General features: G+C 40.7%; 1 protein-coding gene across 1 annotated transcript in view; it reads right to left on the bottom strand.

Moving 5' to 3' along the window:
• Positions 1-18,992, bottom strand: part of tmem182a (transmembrane protein 182a) — a 56,028-nt gene that overhangs the window by 25,409 nt on the left and 11,627 nt on the right. Inside the window, exon 3 of the mRNA XM_073043521.1 lies at positions 1,180-1,278. Coding sequence (XP_072899622.1) covers positions 1,180-1,278 — 99 coding nt within the window. The remainder of the gene's footprint in view (positions 1-1,179; positions 1,279-18,992) is intronic.

Genomic DNA, 18,992 nt, shown 5'->3' with positions numbered 1-18,992 from the left:
TTTGGATGGGGATCTACAATTGTTAGAATTACCATATATCTACTACCATTAGCCTATCACAGCAGCTCAAAAAGATGAGACTAAATAAATCTTGACAAGTTAGTGAAGTACTTACTGTAGGTGGTACTGTAGTGCAGTTATAATGCACTGGTGGTGGGGGGAATGAGTGTTCAGAGTACTAACAACGGTGGCAGTTAAATGTAATTCTTTGTGCCAGAATTGTTTAGTTTCCTGAATTTTATCTTTGCATGACTGAAGCCGAGTCAATATGCCATACCTAGTTCTAGCTCGTGAGGAATATAAAAGCTTTCAACCAGTTTAAAGGATGGAAACCTATAATCTAATGAGATGCTGTTGTCATGGTAACATCAGGCCATTAGTGCAATGACAATCAGTTGGAACAGATCATTTATGAGTGAAGCATAAGATGAAATTTTTGTTTGGTGCAAACTCCCATTAAACACCAGTGAGAGTTGTAAAATCTTTCAGATAGATCATAAACACTATTGGGCATTATATTAATTCATGAAATGTTCCCCATTTCCCAAGGAGCATGTAATAAATATTTGACCTGATTTGTGTTATACTTATTCAGGCTAAGGTTATATAATTATAAGTGAAATCCTATTTGGAGCATCTTTTCTTCTGATTATAATGATTTGGTTGTCAACTTTAGGCCGAGAGCTTTTTGAATGTTGTTTAATATACACTTGAAAAACTAATTATATGCAAAACTTCTGTAAATGGTAGAAGGGCCTAGGAGAGCCAGAAAGGGAATCACTTAGCATAAAATACTCAGATTCTGGCCTGTTATTGTTGTCACAGTATCCATGATGCAATTTAAATTAAATTTCTTGCTTAGCCTCTCACCCTGGACGTTGATGGTGGGTGATGATAGTGCTAAAAATGTAGAATTGAGACTGGTTGCTGTTAGTCCCAATATTGGTACAAAAACAATAAAACCAATCCATGAAAAATATAAAATTTACATGAATTATCTCATCATTCTGATCTCTCTTACTTAACAACTTTTCTAGTATCAATAAACAAAAACGAGTCGCTTTGCGATTTCAACAAGCCAAATTCCTGAGTCTCTTATAACCACTGTTACATTAACATTATCCTTGAAATTTGCTAAGAAATTGCTAAAATTTAGTGTAATTGTTTGTATTTACTTACTGATTGCAGTCTCATAAACTGTGGAATTATGAGGTTCTGTTGTCAAAGGGAATGGGAGAAGGTAAGCCTGTGTACAGTATTTTGAAGGAGGTTTGTTAGCTGAGGAATAAAGAAAATACAAGAGTCTGAGTAACATCTAGTGATTATAACATCTGCCTGCCAAGGTCTCCCATCCATTGATGATAAACTGGTTTATCCAGTTAATGATTTATAGCTTTGAAATAGAAGCATCTGAGACCAGCATTGCCAGATATGTTATTTTACATAAACCATTTAAAATATTTCAGTTATTCCCTGATACAATCTTATTATATTTTAATCCCACAATCTAATTTCAACGCATCATACCTGATAACATAATGACCACATTTGTTAAAAATTTTAAAGTTATGCTAGTCATTCATGTTATTAGTCAAAACTCCATTTCATTTCATTATGGAAGAGTACAAAGAGCTATCTAATGGTAGCTTTCTGTTTCTGAGATGTTGCTGTGTTGCCTCACCTGTAACTACTGTGAGAACTAATGCCTGGAGATAGAACAAAGTCAGAACATGAAATAAACCTTTATACAGTATAAACAACGTAACTACAAAAATCTCAAAACTCAACAGTGCATCTGTAAGTGCATTTATTTACATGATTTATCCAAGAACATTCAAGATGTTGATAGGAACAATGACAAATCAGTAAAAGTCAGTCTAGGGTTGGTTGTCCACTAAGCAATAGGTGTTGTTTTTTTCCCACTGTAACACCTCCCTCTTGAAGATGATTGCCTCTAGGATTTGAGCTGAGGGTTGATTTGGATTGGAACAACTAGCTTACACTGTTGATCAGTCCTTGATGGTTGCAGGCTGTCACTTCCTCATCACGATGTTGCTTGTGGCTACACTGGTGCTGGTGGTTGGCTCAGTCAGGGTAAACCGAGCCCTTCCAGGAGCAGATGGAAGTCCAACTCTGTTTAATGATCTGCCTGGTGAACTTGTTGCAACTTTGGAAGAACATGCCACAACTGGTTGATGTGGCGACACTTGCAACATCCATCTATGGTAACTTTGTAGAACACTTTCCCTGTCTGTATGACAATCTCACCTGGTATGCAGAGATGTTACTGACTGTGACACTGTCTGGACCATACTGCGGCTCTGGGCTTGAGTGACTTCACCTGTCGAACAAGGTCAGTGTGGCTGCATTTGTGCACCTGACCATCTGCTGTCTTGGATGTTGGATGCTATAGCAGCATTACATCCAGTAATGTGAATATTTTTTCTTCCCAAAAGTGCTTCAGATGGAGACTTCCCCTTGAGGCCTACAGTGCTTATAAGAAGTGTTCACCACCCCCTGGAAGTTTTCATGTTTTATTGTTTAACAACATTGAATCATAGTAGGCCTTTTTTCACACTGATCAACAGAAAAAGACTACTGTATCAAAGTGAAAACAGATCTCTACAATGTGATAGAAATTAGTTACAAATATAAAACATAAAATAATTGATTGCGTAAGTATTCACCCCTTTAATATGGCACAACAAATCATCACTGGTACTGCCAATTGGTTTTAAAAGTTACATAATTAGTTAAATGGAGATCTGTTTCTGGAGCCCTACATGCCATCAAGGAGTTTCAATTGATTTTAGTAAAAATACACCTCTATCTGGAAGGTCTAACAGCTGGTGAGTCAGTATCCTGGCAAAAACTACACCATGATGACAAAATATCACTCCAAGCAACTCCACAAAAAGGTTATTGAAAAACACAAGTCAGGAAATGGACACAACAAAATTTCCAATTCATTGAATATCCCTTGCAGTACATTTAAGTCACTCATCAAGAAATGGAAAGAATATGGCATAGCTGTACATCTGCCTAGAGTAGGCCATCCTCAATAACTGAGTGAGCATGCAAGAAGGGGACTAGTGAGGGAGGCCACCAAGAGTCCTATGACAACTGTGGAGGAGTTACAAGCTTCAGTGGCTGAGATGGGCAAGACTGCACAAACAACAACTGTTGCCCGGGTGTTTCACCAGTCGCAGCTTTATGGGAGAGTGGCAAAGAGGAAGCGTTGAAAAAAACTCACATGAAATCTCAGATGGAGTTTGCCAGAAGGTATGTGGGAGACTCTGAAGTCAGCTGGAAGAAGGTTTTATGGTCTGATTAAAGCAAAATTTAGCTTTTTGGCTATCTGATAAAATGCAATTTTTGGCATAGGCCAAATAAGGCACAACATCAAAAACAGATGATCCCTACAATGAAGCATAGTGGTGGTTGAATCATGCTGTGGGAATGTTCCACAACAGCAGGCCTCAGAAGGCTTGTGAAGAGGGGGAAATGAAAGCAGCAAAATACAGGGAAATTCCAGAGGAAATGCATTCTGCAAGACAACTGTGACTTGTTTTCTAGCAAGACAATGACCCCAAGCATAAAGTCAACACTATACAAGAATGGATTAAAAACAAAGTTAATATCCTGGAGAGGCCAAGTCAGAGTTCAGACCTCAATTCAAATGGGAATTTGTGGCTGGCTGGCATGAAAAGGGCTGTTCAATCACGATCCCCATACAAGAGCTTGAGCAGTTTTGTAAAGAAAAATGCAAAAAATTGCAATGTCCAGATGTGCAAAGCTGATAGAAATCTATCCACACAGACTCAAGGTTGTAATTGCTGCCAAAGGTGCATCTTCTAAATACTGACTTAGTAATTATACAATCAATTGTTTTGTATTTAATATTTTTAATAAATTTTGACCAATTTGTAGAAATTTGCTTTCACTTTGACACAAGGGAGTCTTTTCTGTTGATTAGTGTCAAAAAAGAACAAATTAAATCCACTGCAATTCAATGCTGAAGAACAATAAAACATGAAAACATCCAAGGGACGTGAATACTTTTTATAGCCATTGTATATGTGGTGTAATTTGGTGAACCTTCCCCTCTTGATTTCAGAAGCAACCATTTGAAGTTATTCATAAATTTCTCTACTTGGCCTTTGGACTGTGGATGGTATGGGATTCAATGGATGTGGATAATTCTGCTGTTCTGGCAGAAGGCAGCAACTGCTGTGAATGGAATTCAGTGCTATTGTCGGAAACAACCATGTCTGGCATCCCAAAGCAGCTGCAGATAGATCTACAGCAGCTATGGAATGGTAGCCTTTTTTTTTTACTTAATTTGGAATAGGCATCATCCAAGACGACATTGATACACCTGTTAATTAGGTCCATGAATGCAATATGTACTCGATTCTAAAATCTGGCAGCCTGAGGCCATGGTTATGCATTGCTTCTACTTGGAATCTTCCTGCCATAGAGTACTGAGATTGAATATCTTCATCTATGCCCAGCCAGCACATTCATTTGATTCGATCATTCACGTGATTGATGCCTGAGTGATCACGGTTGAATTGCTTCAGTACCATTTCTACATGGCACCCTTGTTGAGCAGGCATTGAGTGGCTCCCTCATCTGGTGCATTGCTGGGAGAAATGCTGAATAATAACTGATCATTATTGACTGATGAAAGTGCTGACATCTGCTGGTGGAGGCATCCTTAAGCTAGCAGTGATGTTTTCAGGATCTGAGTAATGACCATGCTGACCTATGATGAATCCCAGATACTCGATTGAAGACATCAGGAGGCTGACTTTTTCTGTCTGAAGTTGCTATCCACGGTCTTGCAGCTTGTGGAAAATGTGGTCCGGACATTGGCAAAGGTCTGTCTGATCTGTGACCATCACCCTGATGTCGTCGAGACAAGCAGCAACATCATCAACACCTCTCAGCATGGGGTCCATGAGCCACTGGAGAACTGAAGGAGCTGCCTTTACCCCAAAAGGCAGGTGGAGGAAGGAAAACAGCCCCTCATGTGTTGTAATAATGAGAAGCTCCTGTGAATTTTCTGCCGCTTCTGCCTGAAGGTAGTCTTTAGCTGTCCAACTACGCAAAGTCGCAACCACCATTCAATTTTGCAAAGAGATCTATCTGCTGGTCCCGGTAATGGGTACTGGTGTCTATAGGGCCACACTAAGACCAGTTTAGAAATCTATACACAATCTCACTGTTCTGTTGGTTTTCTTGATAATGACAGTCGGAGCTGCCCAACATGAGTAGCTGACAGCTTTGATGACACCAGCTTGTTACAGGTCATCCAGCTCTTGCTCCACAATTGGTGAGGATGAGTACGGTACTGGTCTTCTGGGACAGAAGATTGGCTTTGCATTTGGACGGAAATGGAGTTCTGCCTGTATTTTGGTGTGGCAACCTAAACCTTCTTGAAACAGTACTGCATAGGAATTTCTTGCACTTGTTCTACAGCCTCGCATACATGTGGTGGTATGGCATCAATGGACATTTCTTGAACTGCCGATGTCTTCGTACAGACATCACCCAGAGGGATGCTCCAGAGTTCAAGCTTGTCCATCCAGTCAATACCAAGAGCATTCAGATCTGGCTAGTCTGTTAGGTAGCACACACCATTGACATGGTTACCATTATGTTTTGTAACTCCAGAAACTAACTGAAAGAGAAACAGAGGAGTCAGGATACTTATCTACTCAGTTTTTTTTCCTTTTTTTTTTAGTGAGGCACTTGCATATGATGTGGTGATGTAATGAGATTCTGGATGCCCTTCACGTACTTTTTACTTGAAACCCAAAATAAATTTTGTAAACAAATAAAAAATGCTTAATCAAAAATATATTTACAGTATTACTCAAATATTACTGAAATATTAAATACTGTACACTGCATTTCCCCCCCCCCACCACACTTAGCTCTCAGAGTAAATTAAAGAGAAATTTGCCTGCTCTTAGGCAAAACAAAAAATAGTTATGGTCTATTTATGACAATAAATGTTCCGTGCTTACTTCTTTATACTTTCAAAACTGTGTTATACACAAGTACATGCCAAAATAAAATGCTACCACAAAAAAACATGGAAAGAGTAAATGGAGAGGTAGGTAAGTGATGTAAAAATAAGGCTCCTTTGTGCAGGCAACACTCTCCTGCCGATGTGTCTCGCCCAAAACGTCAACTATATACTTTTCCAAAGACGCTGTCTGGCCTGCTGAGTTCCTTCAGCATTTTGTGTATGTTGATAGGATTTCCAGCACCTGCAGATTTTACTCACTTTGTGCTCCTTTATGCAGTTTTTGTCGGTGTCAGAAAGTTGATAACCCTTCTATTTAATGCACAAATAACAGCTAACTGATGAACATTTGCAATAGCCAGATTTATGCAATGTTCTTGATGCTGATAAGCCTTTTGCTCAGTACACAAATAGCAACAAATTCATGGACTGCAGAAGCATGCATAGTAAATACTGGGACCAATTCTTTGTGCAATGCTGATTTGACACCAGCACTTGCCAAATGGGTTGAGGCAATCCACAGATACACCATGTTATGTATACAGGAAGCCTGCCATTTGGGACTAAGAGAAAGGTTTGTTGGGGAACATGTGGATATTTAGCTGATGGACAGAGGTGTTAATTTTTGCTAGTGAGTCTTGTGTGAAATCTTCATCCATACCCTATGAATGACAGATAAGGGAACTTGTTGACATTAGGAGTGTGGCATAATAGAGAGAATCAGATTGAAGCCCCAACAAACAAGGCAACTGTTGAAAATGAAAGAGATGGAGAAGAACTCTGAGCAGGAAACCTGGTCTACAGGAGCTGTAAGGATCAAGTCCTCAGATGTGTGTCTAAATGAGAAGTAATGGCTTAGAAGATTTCTCTACAAAGGAGAGACATTTATGGGTACAGAAGACAAGAAGTGCCTTACCAGTTTTAGCCAAAATTTCAAGTTATTTGTAAGGCCTCCTTCCAGGCTACAGTGATAGAAATTAGGAAGTCATAATTTCCGGTTCACTGAAGCTTCAGGATGGTCACTGAAAACTCTTCTACAAGAGGTATATGGTCATCACTTACTTCCTTTAAAAAAAGCAACTGGCACCCACTGGTCTGGATGACTTCTACTCTGTCATCACTCAGGAATCTGAACTGCAGTTGGTGCCAGCCAGTTACTCCAATAATACTAATGATGTCTTCTCTCTGATTGAGGTGCCAAACAAGGTTGAAGTCGGCAACGAGGAGAGTGAAGATTGGGCAGGTGTTCGGCTCCATCTGCTTACATTTGACTGGTCTTCTGTCAGAGGAAAATGCAGGAGTTTCACCGAGGCTACGGACTTGTTTTGGAGGACTTTGAGGTTCATGTTGCGTGTGTTTCTCAATTCTGGTACTCTTTTGTTTTGCTGCTTTTGTGCGATTTGATCAACGTGTACTGGGGTGCTTTGGTGAAGAATGGCACTGTGGCCTGCACTGGGCCAGCAGCATGGCACTGAACTGAAATAAAATGAATACTACTGCACTCCTGGTTTGATGTTTGATATTCTATGTACTGTTCACTCAGCGAATGCCACTTGCCCTATGGTACATACCCCATGGGTATCTTGTGACTGTCTTATGACCATGATGTAATTGAGTATCTTGTGAGCATGATGTAATTTTCTTGTGATGGTGGAGTGATGTAATTTTCCCGCAGGTGTGAGGTCACGTGATGGCATGTTCCAACAGGTATTTAAGGGGAAATCTCTGTTGTCACGCGGTTAGTTCATTAGTTAGTTTTGTTGCGTATTTGTCTCATGACAGAGTTTCATTTTAAAGTGGAGTTTTACCTTCTATTTTAAGGTGCAAAGGTTGTTGCCAGCAGTTTCGCCAATCGCTGCCAGTTTTTGTTTGCTGCCCTTTGTTTTACCTCCACAGTCTAGTACTGGAGAGTGAAAACCATACCAAAGTACGGGAACCCGAAGGATTGAGTAAAGTTGGTGTCATTCGGCAGTTTTATAAAGGATCGGCCTTATTGAACCTCCATTCAGGAATAGTGGCCTGCATCTGAGATAAGCCCATGTAACAGAAATTGGGGACTTGTCTGCGATTTCTTCCTATTTTGAGCTTAAGTGCTTGTTTAATTATTAATCTGATTTGGAAAAGGGAAATACCCGATTTTTTTGTTTGATTTCTGTTATGTGGTTGGCAACAATGAATATAGAATTGAGTCAGGTTTTATAAACAAACATAAACATTTATTAAACTCGGCTCAACAAAAGTGAGAAGTAAACAAGCAACTAACTTAACCGGAAGTCCAGAAGTTAACTGCTATACCGCAATTTAACAAACAGCCAAACTCTGGAATAGTTCTTAAAGTGGTAAATTCAAATACGGTCTTAAAGTTGTAAATTTGAAAGTCCAAGTGATTTATACAGTCAGTAAGGAGAAACTTCCTTGAAAACTGATTTCTTCGAAGACGTGACGTTACTGCTGATCCCAGCCGAGAGATGCCTTGTCCAAAGAATTCACAATGAGGGAAATAAAACAGCTTAAAGTAACTGACCTTTCTGCTGGAGGGTGAACACTGCACAAGCCTTCCTGATCTTGCAGGGTTATCTCAGATGCAGGCCACTATTCCTGAACGAAGATTCAATAAGGCCGTTCCTTTATAAAACCACCAAATGACACCAACTTCACTCAATCCTTTAGGTTCCCGTACTTTGGTAAGATCTTCACTCTCTAATACTAGACTGTGGAGGTAAAACAAAGGGGCAGCAAACAAAAACTGGCAGCGATTGGCTAAACTGCTGGCAACAACCTTTGCACCTTAAAATAGAAGGTAAAACTCCACTTTAAAACAAAACTGAGTCAAGAGATGAATACGCAGCAAAACTAACTAACAAACTAACCGTGTGACAACAGGGGTTTCCCCTTATATATCTACTGGAACATGCCATCACGTGACCTCACACCTGCGGGAAAATTACATCATGTGACCTCACACTGGTGGGAAAATTACATCACCCCACCATCACAAGACAATTACATCATGGTCATAAGGCAGTCACAAGATACTCACAGGGTATGTAACACCCTATTTGTTCTGTTTTCATACATTGGGTGTTTGGTGTTTTCTTGAACGGGTTCCATGATGTTTCTTTATTCTGTGGCTGCCTGCAGGAGGACGAATCTCAGATTTGTATGCGGTATACACACTTCAATAATAAACGTACTTTGAACCTTTGTTGTCCAAGTGCAGGTGTCCTGCATGAGCTCCATGAAGCCACTCATTTGAAATCCCATGCCAGTCGTCCTACTCGGTCCAGTTTTTCTCCCACACGCTTCAAAACTCCTTTTGATAACTGGCAGTGTGGAGATGCAGTTACACGTGTATCCGACTACGCTTATTGACTCTTCTGGGCCTTTCCAGCAGAGGGCTGCTGTGCGACATGCTTGGCGGAGTTGGCAGCTAGATCATTTCAATGTGGGTGACCTGGAATTAGGGGCAGAAGCTGGGCTATATTGACAAAGTGTCAGGTCATTGCTACACATCTACAAAGTAGATAATTCAAGTATATACTACTTCCTAAGCTCTTGTTCATTTTTGTAATACGTAGAACTAAAACAGCTTTTAATTGGTGTTCTTATACTGTAGTATAGCTAGAACTCAACAGAACACATGAAATTGACTAGTTATAATAAAGCTTTAGCTTAATCATGCCTTCAATGGTTTCACACACAAAATCATTGTACAAGGGTATTGGTTGTTCTGTATGTATTAAATAGTTTAAATATATAAATAGTTCACTGCCTATATGACCAGATAAATGAAAATAAAGGAGCATGATTAAGCTGAAGGAGTAGATAGCTGCTAGAAATATAAAATAGGAATGCTAGGTGATTTTAACTTCCCACATATTGAGTGGGTCTCCCATACTGCATAGGATTATTTGTCAAATGTGTTTGAAATGTTTTCTTTCATCAATATTTTGATGTCCCATCTAATGAGACAGAGCAGGTGACATGTGTATGTGGGGAACACACTGGATCTAGTGATCATAATGCAATTATGCAGAAGGATAGATCTGGTCCTCAGTTTGAGATTCTAAATTGGAAGAAGGCCAGTTTTGATGGGATCTGCCAAGTGTGGATGGGAACAAGTTGCTTTCTGGAAAAGGTGTGCTTGAAGGTGTATACAAGATATTAACAGGAATAGATAGAGTGGACAGCCAGCACCTCTTCCCCAGGGCACCACTGCTCAATACAAGAGGAAGGTAAGGGATGGGAAGTTCAAGGGGGATATTAGAAGAAGGTTTTTTACTCAGAGAGTGGTTGGTGCATGGAATGCACTGCCTGAGTCAGTGGTGGAGGCAGATACACTAGTGAAATTTAAGAGACTACTAGACAGGTATATGGAGGAATTTAAGGTGGAGGGTTATATGGGAGGCAGGGTTTAAAGGTCAGCAAACATTGTGGGCCGAAGGGTGTATACTGTGCTATACTTTTCTATGTTCTATAAGTGGGAGGCCTTCAAAAGAGAAATTTTGAGAGTACAGAGCTTCTATGTTCCTGTCAGAATAAAAGGCAAATATAACAGGTTTAGGGCACCTTGGTTTCAGAGAAATATTGAGGCCCTGGTTAAGAAGAAGAAGGAGGCTCCTAGCAGGTATAGGCAGCAAGGAACAAACGAGGGATGTGAACAATACAAGAATTGCAAGAGAACACTAAGAACGAAACCAGGTAGGCTAAAAAAATACATGAGGTTGCTCTGTTAGACAAATGAAGGAGCATTTTAAAGGCTTCTACAGATACATTAAGAGCACAAGGATAGTAAGTGACAAAATTGGTCCCCTTGAAAATCAAACTAGCCATCTACGCATGTAGCTAAAAGAGACTGGGGAAACCTTAAATGGATTTTTTGCATCTGTATTTACCTGTGAGACGGACACAGTCTATAGAGCTGAGACAAAACAACTGAGTTCATCGACCATATATGGATTACAGAGGAGGAGGTGCTTGCTGTCTGGAAGCAAATTCGGATGGATACATCCATAGGATCTGATAAGGTATTCCCTCGGACATTGTGGGTGGCTAGTGCGAAAACTGCAGTGTCACAAGTATTCAAAATACCTTTATCCATGGGTGAGATGCCAGAGGATTGGAGGATAGCTAATGTTGCTCTATTGTTTAAGAAAGGCTCTAAGAATAAGTCAGGAAATTATAGGCCAATGAGGCTGACATCATTAAGTTATTGTAAGGTATTCTAAGGGACCAGATTTGTAAGTATTTGGATAGAGAGGGGCTGATTAAGGATAGTCAACATGGCTTTGTGTATGGTAGATCATGTATAACCAACCGCATAGAGTTTTTCAAAGAAGATACCAGGAAAGTTGCAGAAGGCAAGGCAGTGAATGTTGCCTACATAGACGTTAACAAGACCTCTGACAAGGCTGCACATGGGAGGTTGGTCAAGAAGGTTCACTTGCTTGGCATTCAGGATAAGGTAGTACTTTGGATAAGACATTGGCTCCACAGGAGAAGCCAGTGGGTTGCCTCTCTGACTGCAGGCCTGTGACCAGTGGTGTGCCACAGGGATCGGTGCTGGGTCTGTTGTTATTTGTCAGCTTTATCTGGATTATAATATCGTAAACTGGATCAGCAAATTTGTGAATGGCACCAAGATCGAGGGTGTAAGTGGACATGAAGAAAAGCTGTCTGGAAAGGACCTGGATCAGATGGAAAACTGGGCTGAAAACTGCAGATGGAATTTATTGCAGACAAGAGTCAGATGCCGCACTTTGTAAGGACAAGTCAGCATAGGACTTATACTATGAGTGGTAGAGCACTGAGGAGTGTGGTAGAACAGACGGATCAGGGAATACAGATCCATAATTCCTTGAAAATGTGTCACAGGTATACAGGGTCAAAAAGAGAGTTTTTGGCACATTAGACCTCATAAATCAAAGTACTGAATACAGGAGTGGGATGTTATGTTGAAGTTGAATAAAACATTGGTGAGGCCTAATTTGGAGTACTGATCTGGTCACCAACTTACAGAAAAGATATCAATAAATTTGAAAGAGTGTAGAGAAAATTTGCAAGGATGTTGCCAGGACTTGAGGATCTGAGTTATATGAGAGTTATGGGTAGGGTAAATGAAAGAAGGCTTTTTTCACTGAGGTTGGGTGAGATTAAAACTAGAGGTCATGGGGTAAGAGTGAAAGCTGAAATATTTAAGGGGAACATGAGGGGTACGTCTTCACTCAGAGGGTCGTGAGACTGTGGAGCAAGCTGTCAGCGGAAGTTGTGGATGTGGGTTCATATAGCTACATTAATGGGAGGGGCATGGAGGGCTGTAGTCCATGTGCTGGTCAATAGCAGATTCAGCATGGACTAGAAGGGATGAAGGGCCTGTTTCTGTGCTGTACTGTTCTATGACTCTATTCTATGACAGAATCAGTTCACTTGTAATTACGTCTATAATTCTCCAGATGGAGCTACGTTTATAGCTATCACTCATTGCAGCGAAGGCATGAACTATCCCTTAGTATGGCTTGCTCCCGGCAGTGAGTCAGCTCCAGGAGCTATTGGGAAAAGAGGAAAGAAGTGAGGAAAGAAGCAGCACTGCCACTCCCCAGGTTTATATAAAAGTTCTCCTGTGTTCCTTTCTCTTGTGGAGTCGCTTTCTCCCTGGAATTCACAGCAATACTGGAGTCGAGACCAAATCCTGTGACATTCCAACAGCCAAAACTGACAGGGTTTTTACAAGGACAACATTGTAACAGTTATTTTCTTTATCTTTCCCTTTCTTTGTGCCAGAATAAGAATGAAACCACTGGAAAATTACAAATATAACTTCACTCTTTAAGAAGGATGAACAGAAGAAAGGAAATCATAGACCAGTTAGCTTGACTTCAGTGCTTTGTAAGATGTTGGAGTCCATTATTAAGGATGAGGTTTCAGGGTACTTAGACACATGATAAAACAGGCCCAAGTCAGCGTGGTTTCCTTAAGATGAAATCTTGCCTGACAATTCTATTTGAATTCTTTGAGGAAATAACAGGCAGATAGAACAAAGGAGAGATGGTAGATAAGAGCCCATGGTGTTACCGGAAACATACGAGTATTGTTAGAAGATTAGCTGACTAACAAGAAGGAAAAGACTGAAGATAAAGGGGGCCTTTTCTGGTTTGCTGCCTGTGACTTGTGGTGTTACATGGGGGGCCTGTGTTGGGACCATTTCTAATCACGTTGTATGTCAATGGCTTGGATGATGGAATTGATGTTTTGTGGCCAAGTTTACAAATGATACGAAGATAGGTGGAGGGGCAGGTAGTGTTGAGAAAGCTTGAAGTCTACAGAAGGATTTAGACAGATTGAGAGAATTAATAAAGAAGTGGCAGATGGAATACAGTGTAGTGAAGTGTATGGTCATGCACTTTGATAGAAGAAATAAATGGGTAGAGTATTTTCTAAATGGGTGGCAAATTCAGAAATCAGAGGGATGTGGCAGTCCTGGTGCAGGATTCCTTGAAGGTTAACTTACAGGTTGAGTCAGTGGTAAGGAAGGCAAATGCAATGTTAACATTCATTTTGAGAGCATTGGAATATAAAAGCAAGGATGTAATGCTGAAGTTTTATAAGGAATTGGTCAGACCACACTTGGAGTATTGCAAGCAGGTTTGGAAGCCCTATCTGGGAAAGGATGCGCTGGCATTGGAGACAGTCCCGAGGATGTTAATGAGAATGATCCCAGGAATGAATGGGTTAACATATGAGGTATGTTTGATGGCTCTGTGCCTGTACTCGCTGGAGTTTAGAAGAATCACTGAAACCTACTGAATATTGAAAGGCCTAAACTGAATGTACGTGGACAGGACGTTTCCTATAGTGGGACTGTCTAAGACCAGAGGGCACGGCCTCAAAATAGAAGAGTTTCCCTTTAGAACAAAGATGAAGAAGGAATTGCCATGGATGGCTATGGAGGTCATGTCATTGGGTATATTTAATGTAGAGGTTGATAGCTTCTTCATTAGTAAAGACATCAATGTTATGGGGAGAAGGCCAGCGAATGGGGTTGAGAGGGATAACAAATCAGCCATAATGGAATGGCTTAGCAGACTCAATGAGCAGATTAGTCCATTTCTGCTCCTATGTCTTATTCATCTTGTTCTGGATTGGTTTGTCCCACTGAGACTGGGAAGGATAGTAGGATAAAGGAATCATGGTTGATGAGAGAGTTGGAACAGTTCATCAAGAGGAAGAAGAAAGCATACTTAAGGTTTGGTAAGCAAAAATAGTGCAGAGTTCTTGAGAATTATAAGGTAGCCAGGAAAGAGCTTAAGAAGGGACTTCAGAGAGCTAGAAGTGAACATAAAAAGGCCTTGGGGAGCAGGATTAAGAAAAACCCAAGGCATTCTACATGTGCGTGAAAAATAGAAGGATGACTAGATTAAGAATAGAACCACCCTGGAATAAAAGGGGAACAAGTGACAGGAGGTGGAGGAGGTAGGGAGGTCCTTAATGAATACTTTGCCTCAGCGTTTAGCAGGGAGAAGGACTGTGGTGAATGGGAGATCATCTCAGAACAGGTTAGTGTGCTACAGCAAGTCAATGTTAAGAAAGAGGTAGTGCAAAATATTTAGATGAGTCCTTGTGGCCAGACAAAATGGACCCAAGTTACAATAGGAGGAGAGGGAAGATATTGCTGAGATATTGACAATGATCTTTGTGTCTTCCCTGGCTACATGACTGTACCAGAAGACTGGAGCTGGTAAATGTTGTTCCTATGTTCACATGAGGAAATAGGGATAATCCTGCAAATTATAGACCAGTGAGTCATATGTCAGTTGTGGGAAAGTACTGGAAATAATTCTTAGAGACAGGACTTATAAGGATTTAGAGAAGCAAAGTATTATTAGGTATGGTCATGCTTCACAAGCCAAATTGTATTTTTCAAAGAGATAACAAAACAAATTGATGAATGTAGAGCAGTGAATGTGGATTTTATTCAAGCATTTGACAAGATTCCCCATGGTAGGCTAATCCAGAGTCATGAGGCATGGCATGCAGAGAAAATTAGCTGCATGGATTCAAAACTAGCTTGCCCACAAAAAGCAGAGGATGGTAGTGAATGGAGCATATTCTGCCTGGAGGGTGCTGACCAATGGGTGTTTTGCACAGATCTGTCCTGGAGCTCCACTGTTTGTGGTTTTTACAAATAACTTGGATGAGGAAGTGGAAGGGTGGGTGAGTAAGTTTGCAGATGACACAAAGGTTGGAGACGTTGTGGATAGTGTAAACAATTGTAGATTACAAAGGGATATGGAGAGGATGGAGAGTTAAGCAGAGAAGTGGCAGATGGAGTTCAATTGGGAAAAGTGTGAAATGATGCACTTTGGAAGATTGAACTTGAAGTTGGAATACAATGTTAATGGCAGGGATTCATTGCAGTGTAGGGGAACAGAGGGATCTTGGGACCCACATCTATAGATCCCTAAAAGTTGCTGCACAAGTTGATAGGTAGTTAAGGAGACATATGGATGTTGGCTTTCATTTGTCAGGTGATTGAGTTCAAGAGCAGTCAGGTAATGTTGCAACTCTATAAAACTCTAGTTCAACTAGATGTTGAGTATTGGGTTCAGTTTTAGTCAACGCAAGATAGGAAGAGTATGGAAGCTTTAGAGAGGGTACATAGGAAATTTACTGGATGCTGTCTGAATTAAAGAACATGTCACATGAGATAATATTGAGCAAGCTTGGACTGACAGAAGATGAGAAGTGACTTGACGGAGGTGTGTAAGATTATGAAAGGCAAAGATAGAGTGGACAGTCAGCACCTTTCATCCAGGGTGCCGATGGCCAATACTAGAGCACATCCATTCAGTGGAGGAAAGTCTAGATGTCAGTGATAAGTTTTTTTTTAAACACAAAATTTTGGTTGCTGGAAATCCACTGTCAAGCATGGTGATAGAGCTGATATAAAACGAATATTTAAGAGGCTTAGATAAGCAAATGGATATAAGAAAAATGGAGGATTATGAGCCGTGTAGGAGGAAAGGGTTAGGTTGATTGTGGAGTATATTTTATGTAGATCAGCGCAACATCGTGAACCGAAGTGCCCCATACTGTGCTGTTCTATGTTCTATGATCCAAGTTCTTTGTTAATTACCCAATGATTTGGGCATCATACCCTAAGAAATGTCACTTAAGTAAATTCAGTTATCTCTGCTCAGTGTGGACATCAAGATTAAGGCAGAAGAAGTTTGTCTCGTTGGTACAAAATGAAAGTTGGGTTCAGTCTCCAGAGTTGCCTGCGGGCTAAGTGGCCGGCAGCCAACACCTGGGAAATAACACTACAGGGGGCTAAAGCTGGGGAACAGAGTGGAAAAGAAAGAAAATGCATCTTAGAGGGAAAGGGTGAATGAAAAAGACACAAAGAGCAGATGCCCCAGAGGTATCCATTGTTCTGGTTTCTAACCTGGGTGCACCATCATCAGCTGCCCTACTCTACTGCTGAACACCACTCACAGAGTTTGATTTTTTTCCCCTCAGAGCCATAGAATAAGGGAGGATGTGGAATAACTCTGGACGATGTGATGAATAGTAGGCAGAGGAGAGAAGTTGCAGACAACAGCAGAAGACGAATGAAAAAAGATTGCAATATTATGTGTTTAGTTCTTTTTCAAAGTGGGGAAGAAAAGAGGGGATGAAGGAACAGGGAGCAAAACAGAAGGTGCCTGGCTTAGAGGGAGGGTATTTGAAGCAGAATGGCTTCTTTACCAGAATACATCAGGCCTGGCATGATGCAAATGAACATGAAAACCAGGAGTTAATTAATTTCAATCAAAAGGCATTCTTGAATTGGAAAGTTCACTTTGCCTCAATTGAAAGGTAACATCACTGTAGGTATCAAATGATTAAAGCCCAATAGAAATTCTATGAATTAAGGGAGAATTCCTCTTGCAGGCATTTTGTCCATGGGTTTCCATTTAGAGATTAATTTTCCCTCCTATTTCCTAAAAATACATTTCACACAGGCAGCATTGTCACCACATTACTTTTCTCAATCCTTCTCACTGTAATACTGCAATACACTTTAATATGTCACAAGCAATAGTCTGTAACTTCCCTTTGGACATGCAGGCAATTCCATGAGGCAGAACCAAGGCAAGGTGAGGCAGTGGGCCTGTCACCGAGGGTAAGGAAGGCCCTAGGTTCAATCGATGTAAGTGCCGGGCCGAATCAGGAAAGTTGGGTACAGACTGAATTGAGGTGTTGGGGTTCAGGCCCCAGAGCTTATTGAAGTGACTGAACTCTGTGTTTGAACAATGATTTAGGTGCCAGATCAGATTGAAAGGTGTCAGGATGTTGTGGCCTGAGGTGAGGGGCAGCTGGTTCAGCTCACTGCTCTGCTTTGCACTGAATTAAGGGTCTGAGAACGGACTCAGTTCTGAATGCTATTTTCTTGTTTTTATTGTCTGAATAAATTGTTTTTTTCTCTCTGCACATTGGGTATCTGACAATCCTTTTTTATAGGTATTTTTGGATTTCTTTGTTTCGTGGCCACCTGTTAGAAGATGAATCTAAGGTTGGGTAATGTATACGTACTTCGATAATAAATGTACTCTAACTTTGAACCTGAACCTCTAATCCAACATGTTTCCACTGGAGCTAATGTGCAAGACAAATGTCAACTATTGTCCCTTCACTCCAGAATCAAGGTCACCCTAACCTTAGTTACTGAAGTGTAGTACACAGATGATGCATGTTTATGCAAATATATGGACAGGGTGCACCACATGATATCTGACTCATTCATTGAGCATGCAAAGATACAGCTACATGCAAGTGAACAAACATTACACTTAACATCAGCAAAACGAAAGTCCTCAACTTACTTCTCTGGCTGTGCACACTGCACTCTCATAGTAATGTCCCTGACTAGAGCTTAGAAACATAATAGCTTCCCACATCATAGGAGCCATGCCTTTACAAAAACATAATTGGCAGTGAAATTCATCAGTACCTTTAGTGGAACAGTACAGGATTTTTCCATCTGAGGAAAATCTCAAGACTTCAAACTAGGGATAATTTTCATGATCTACAGTACATTTCTGATTCCTGCCCTTATGTGCAGTTCAGAGTCATGGACTATTTTCAACATACACTCAAAGGCTAAACTGACACATCACGAGCACCACAAAATTCTTCAAACCCACTGGGGGAATAAGCAAACAAACAGCAGCATACTCTCCCTGTCAGAATATGTGCTTGCAATGCCAGAACACAAATGCAGAAGCAAGATAGTCTTCAATGTAGAGAAGCAACCAGAGCTTATTCATAAGAATTTCAACAAAATATCAATGGCTCAGCTAAGCAACACCACGAGACATAACATTCTAAAAGCATGGACCCCACTATTAGCGCTAATCAGGTGCCTGCTTAAAAAATACAAGGAACACAGAATTCCCGAGCCTAATAAGCTTAACATAAAGCACCAGGAGATTGCATTACAAAGAGCAAGTTACTCAAGAAAACACACAAGGAATGCTAATTGATTAATGACTCCTATTAAACAACAATTAACCATTCAGGTGCCCTAAAACCCTCAGAGCCTAATACTTTCTGGATCCCTGCACAGGCCTGAAAAGTTCATTACCCCCCGGTGGCCGGTAGCTGACAGCCGAGGAAGGCCTGGGGAACTCAAGAGAGATTTAGAGGGTCATGGGAGATGTGGTGAGCCATGGTAGATCTGGAAGTCCTTGGAAAACCTTTAAAAGTCCTTGAGAGAACCTTGATGACCAAGGATACTTATACCCAGCACACTTAGATGTGGAAAAAGCCTTGAAGAAAGAGAGGCTTGGAACATGGGACTTGGTATGTGGACATGAGAAACTTGGAATGTGAACTCGAGCCACTCAGAATGTAGACTTGGAAAGGGACTTGAGAAACTCAGTCTATATACTGGGAACGTGGACTTGAGAACTTGGAA

The sequence above is a fragment of the Hemitrygon akajei genome, chromosome 4, assembly GCF_048418815.1.
Source record: "Hemitrygon akajei chromosome 4, sHemAka1.3, whole genome shotgun sequence".
NCBI lineage: Eukaryota > Metazoa > Chordata > Chondrichthyes > Myliobatiformes > Dasyatidae > Hemitrygon > Hemitrygon akajei.
The sequence above is the reverse complement of the archived record's forward strand: the minus strand, read 5'-3'. Positions and strand labels throughout refer to the sequence as shown.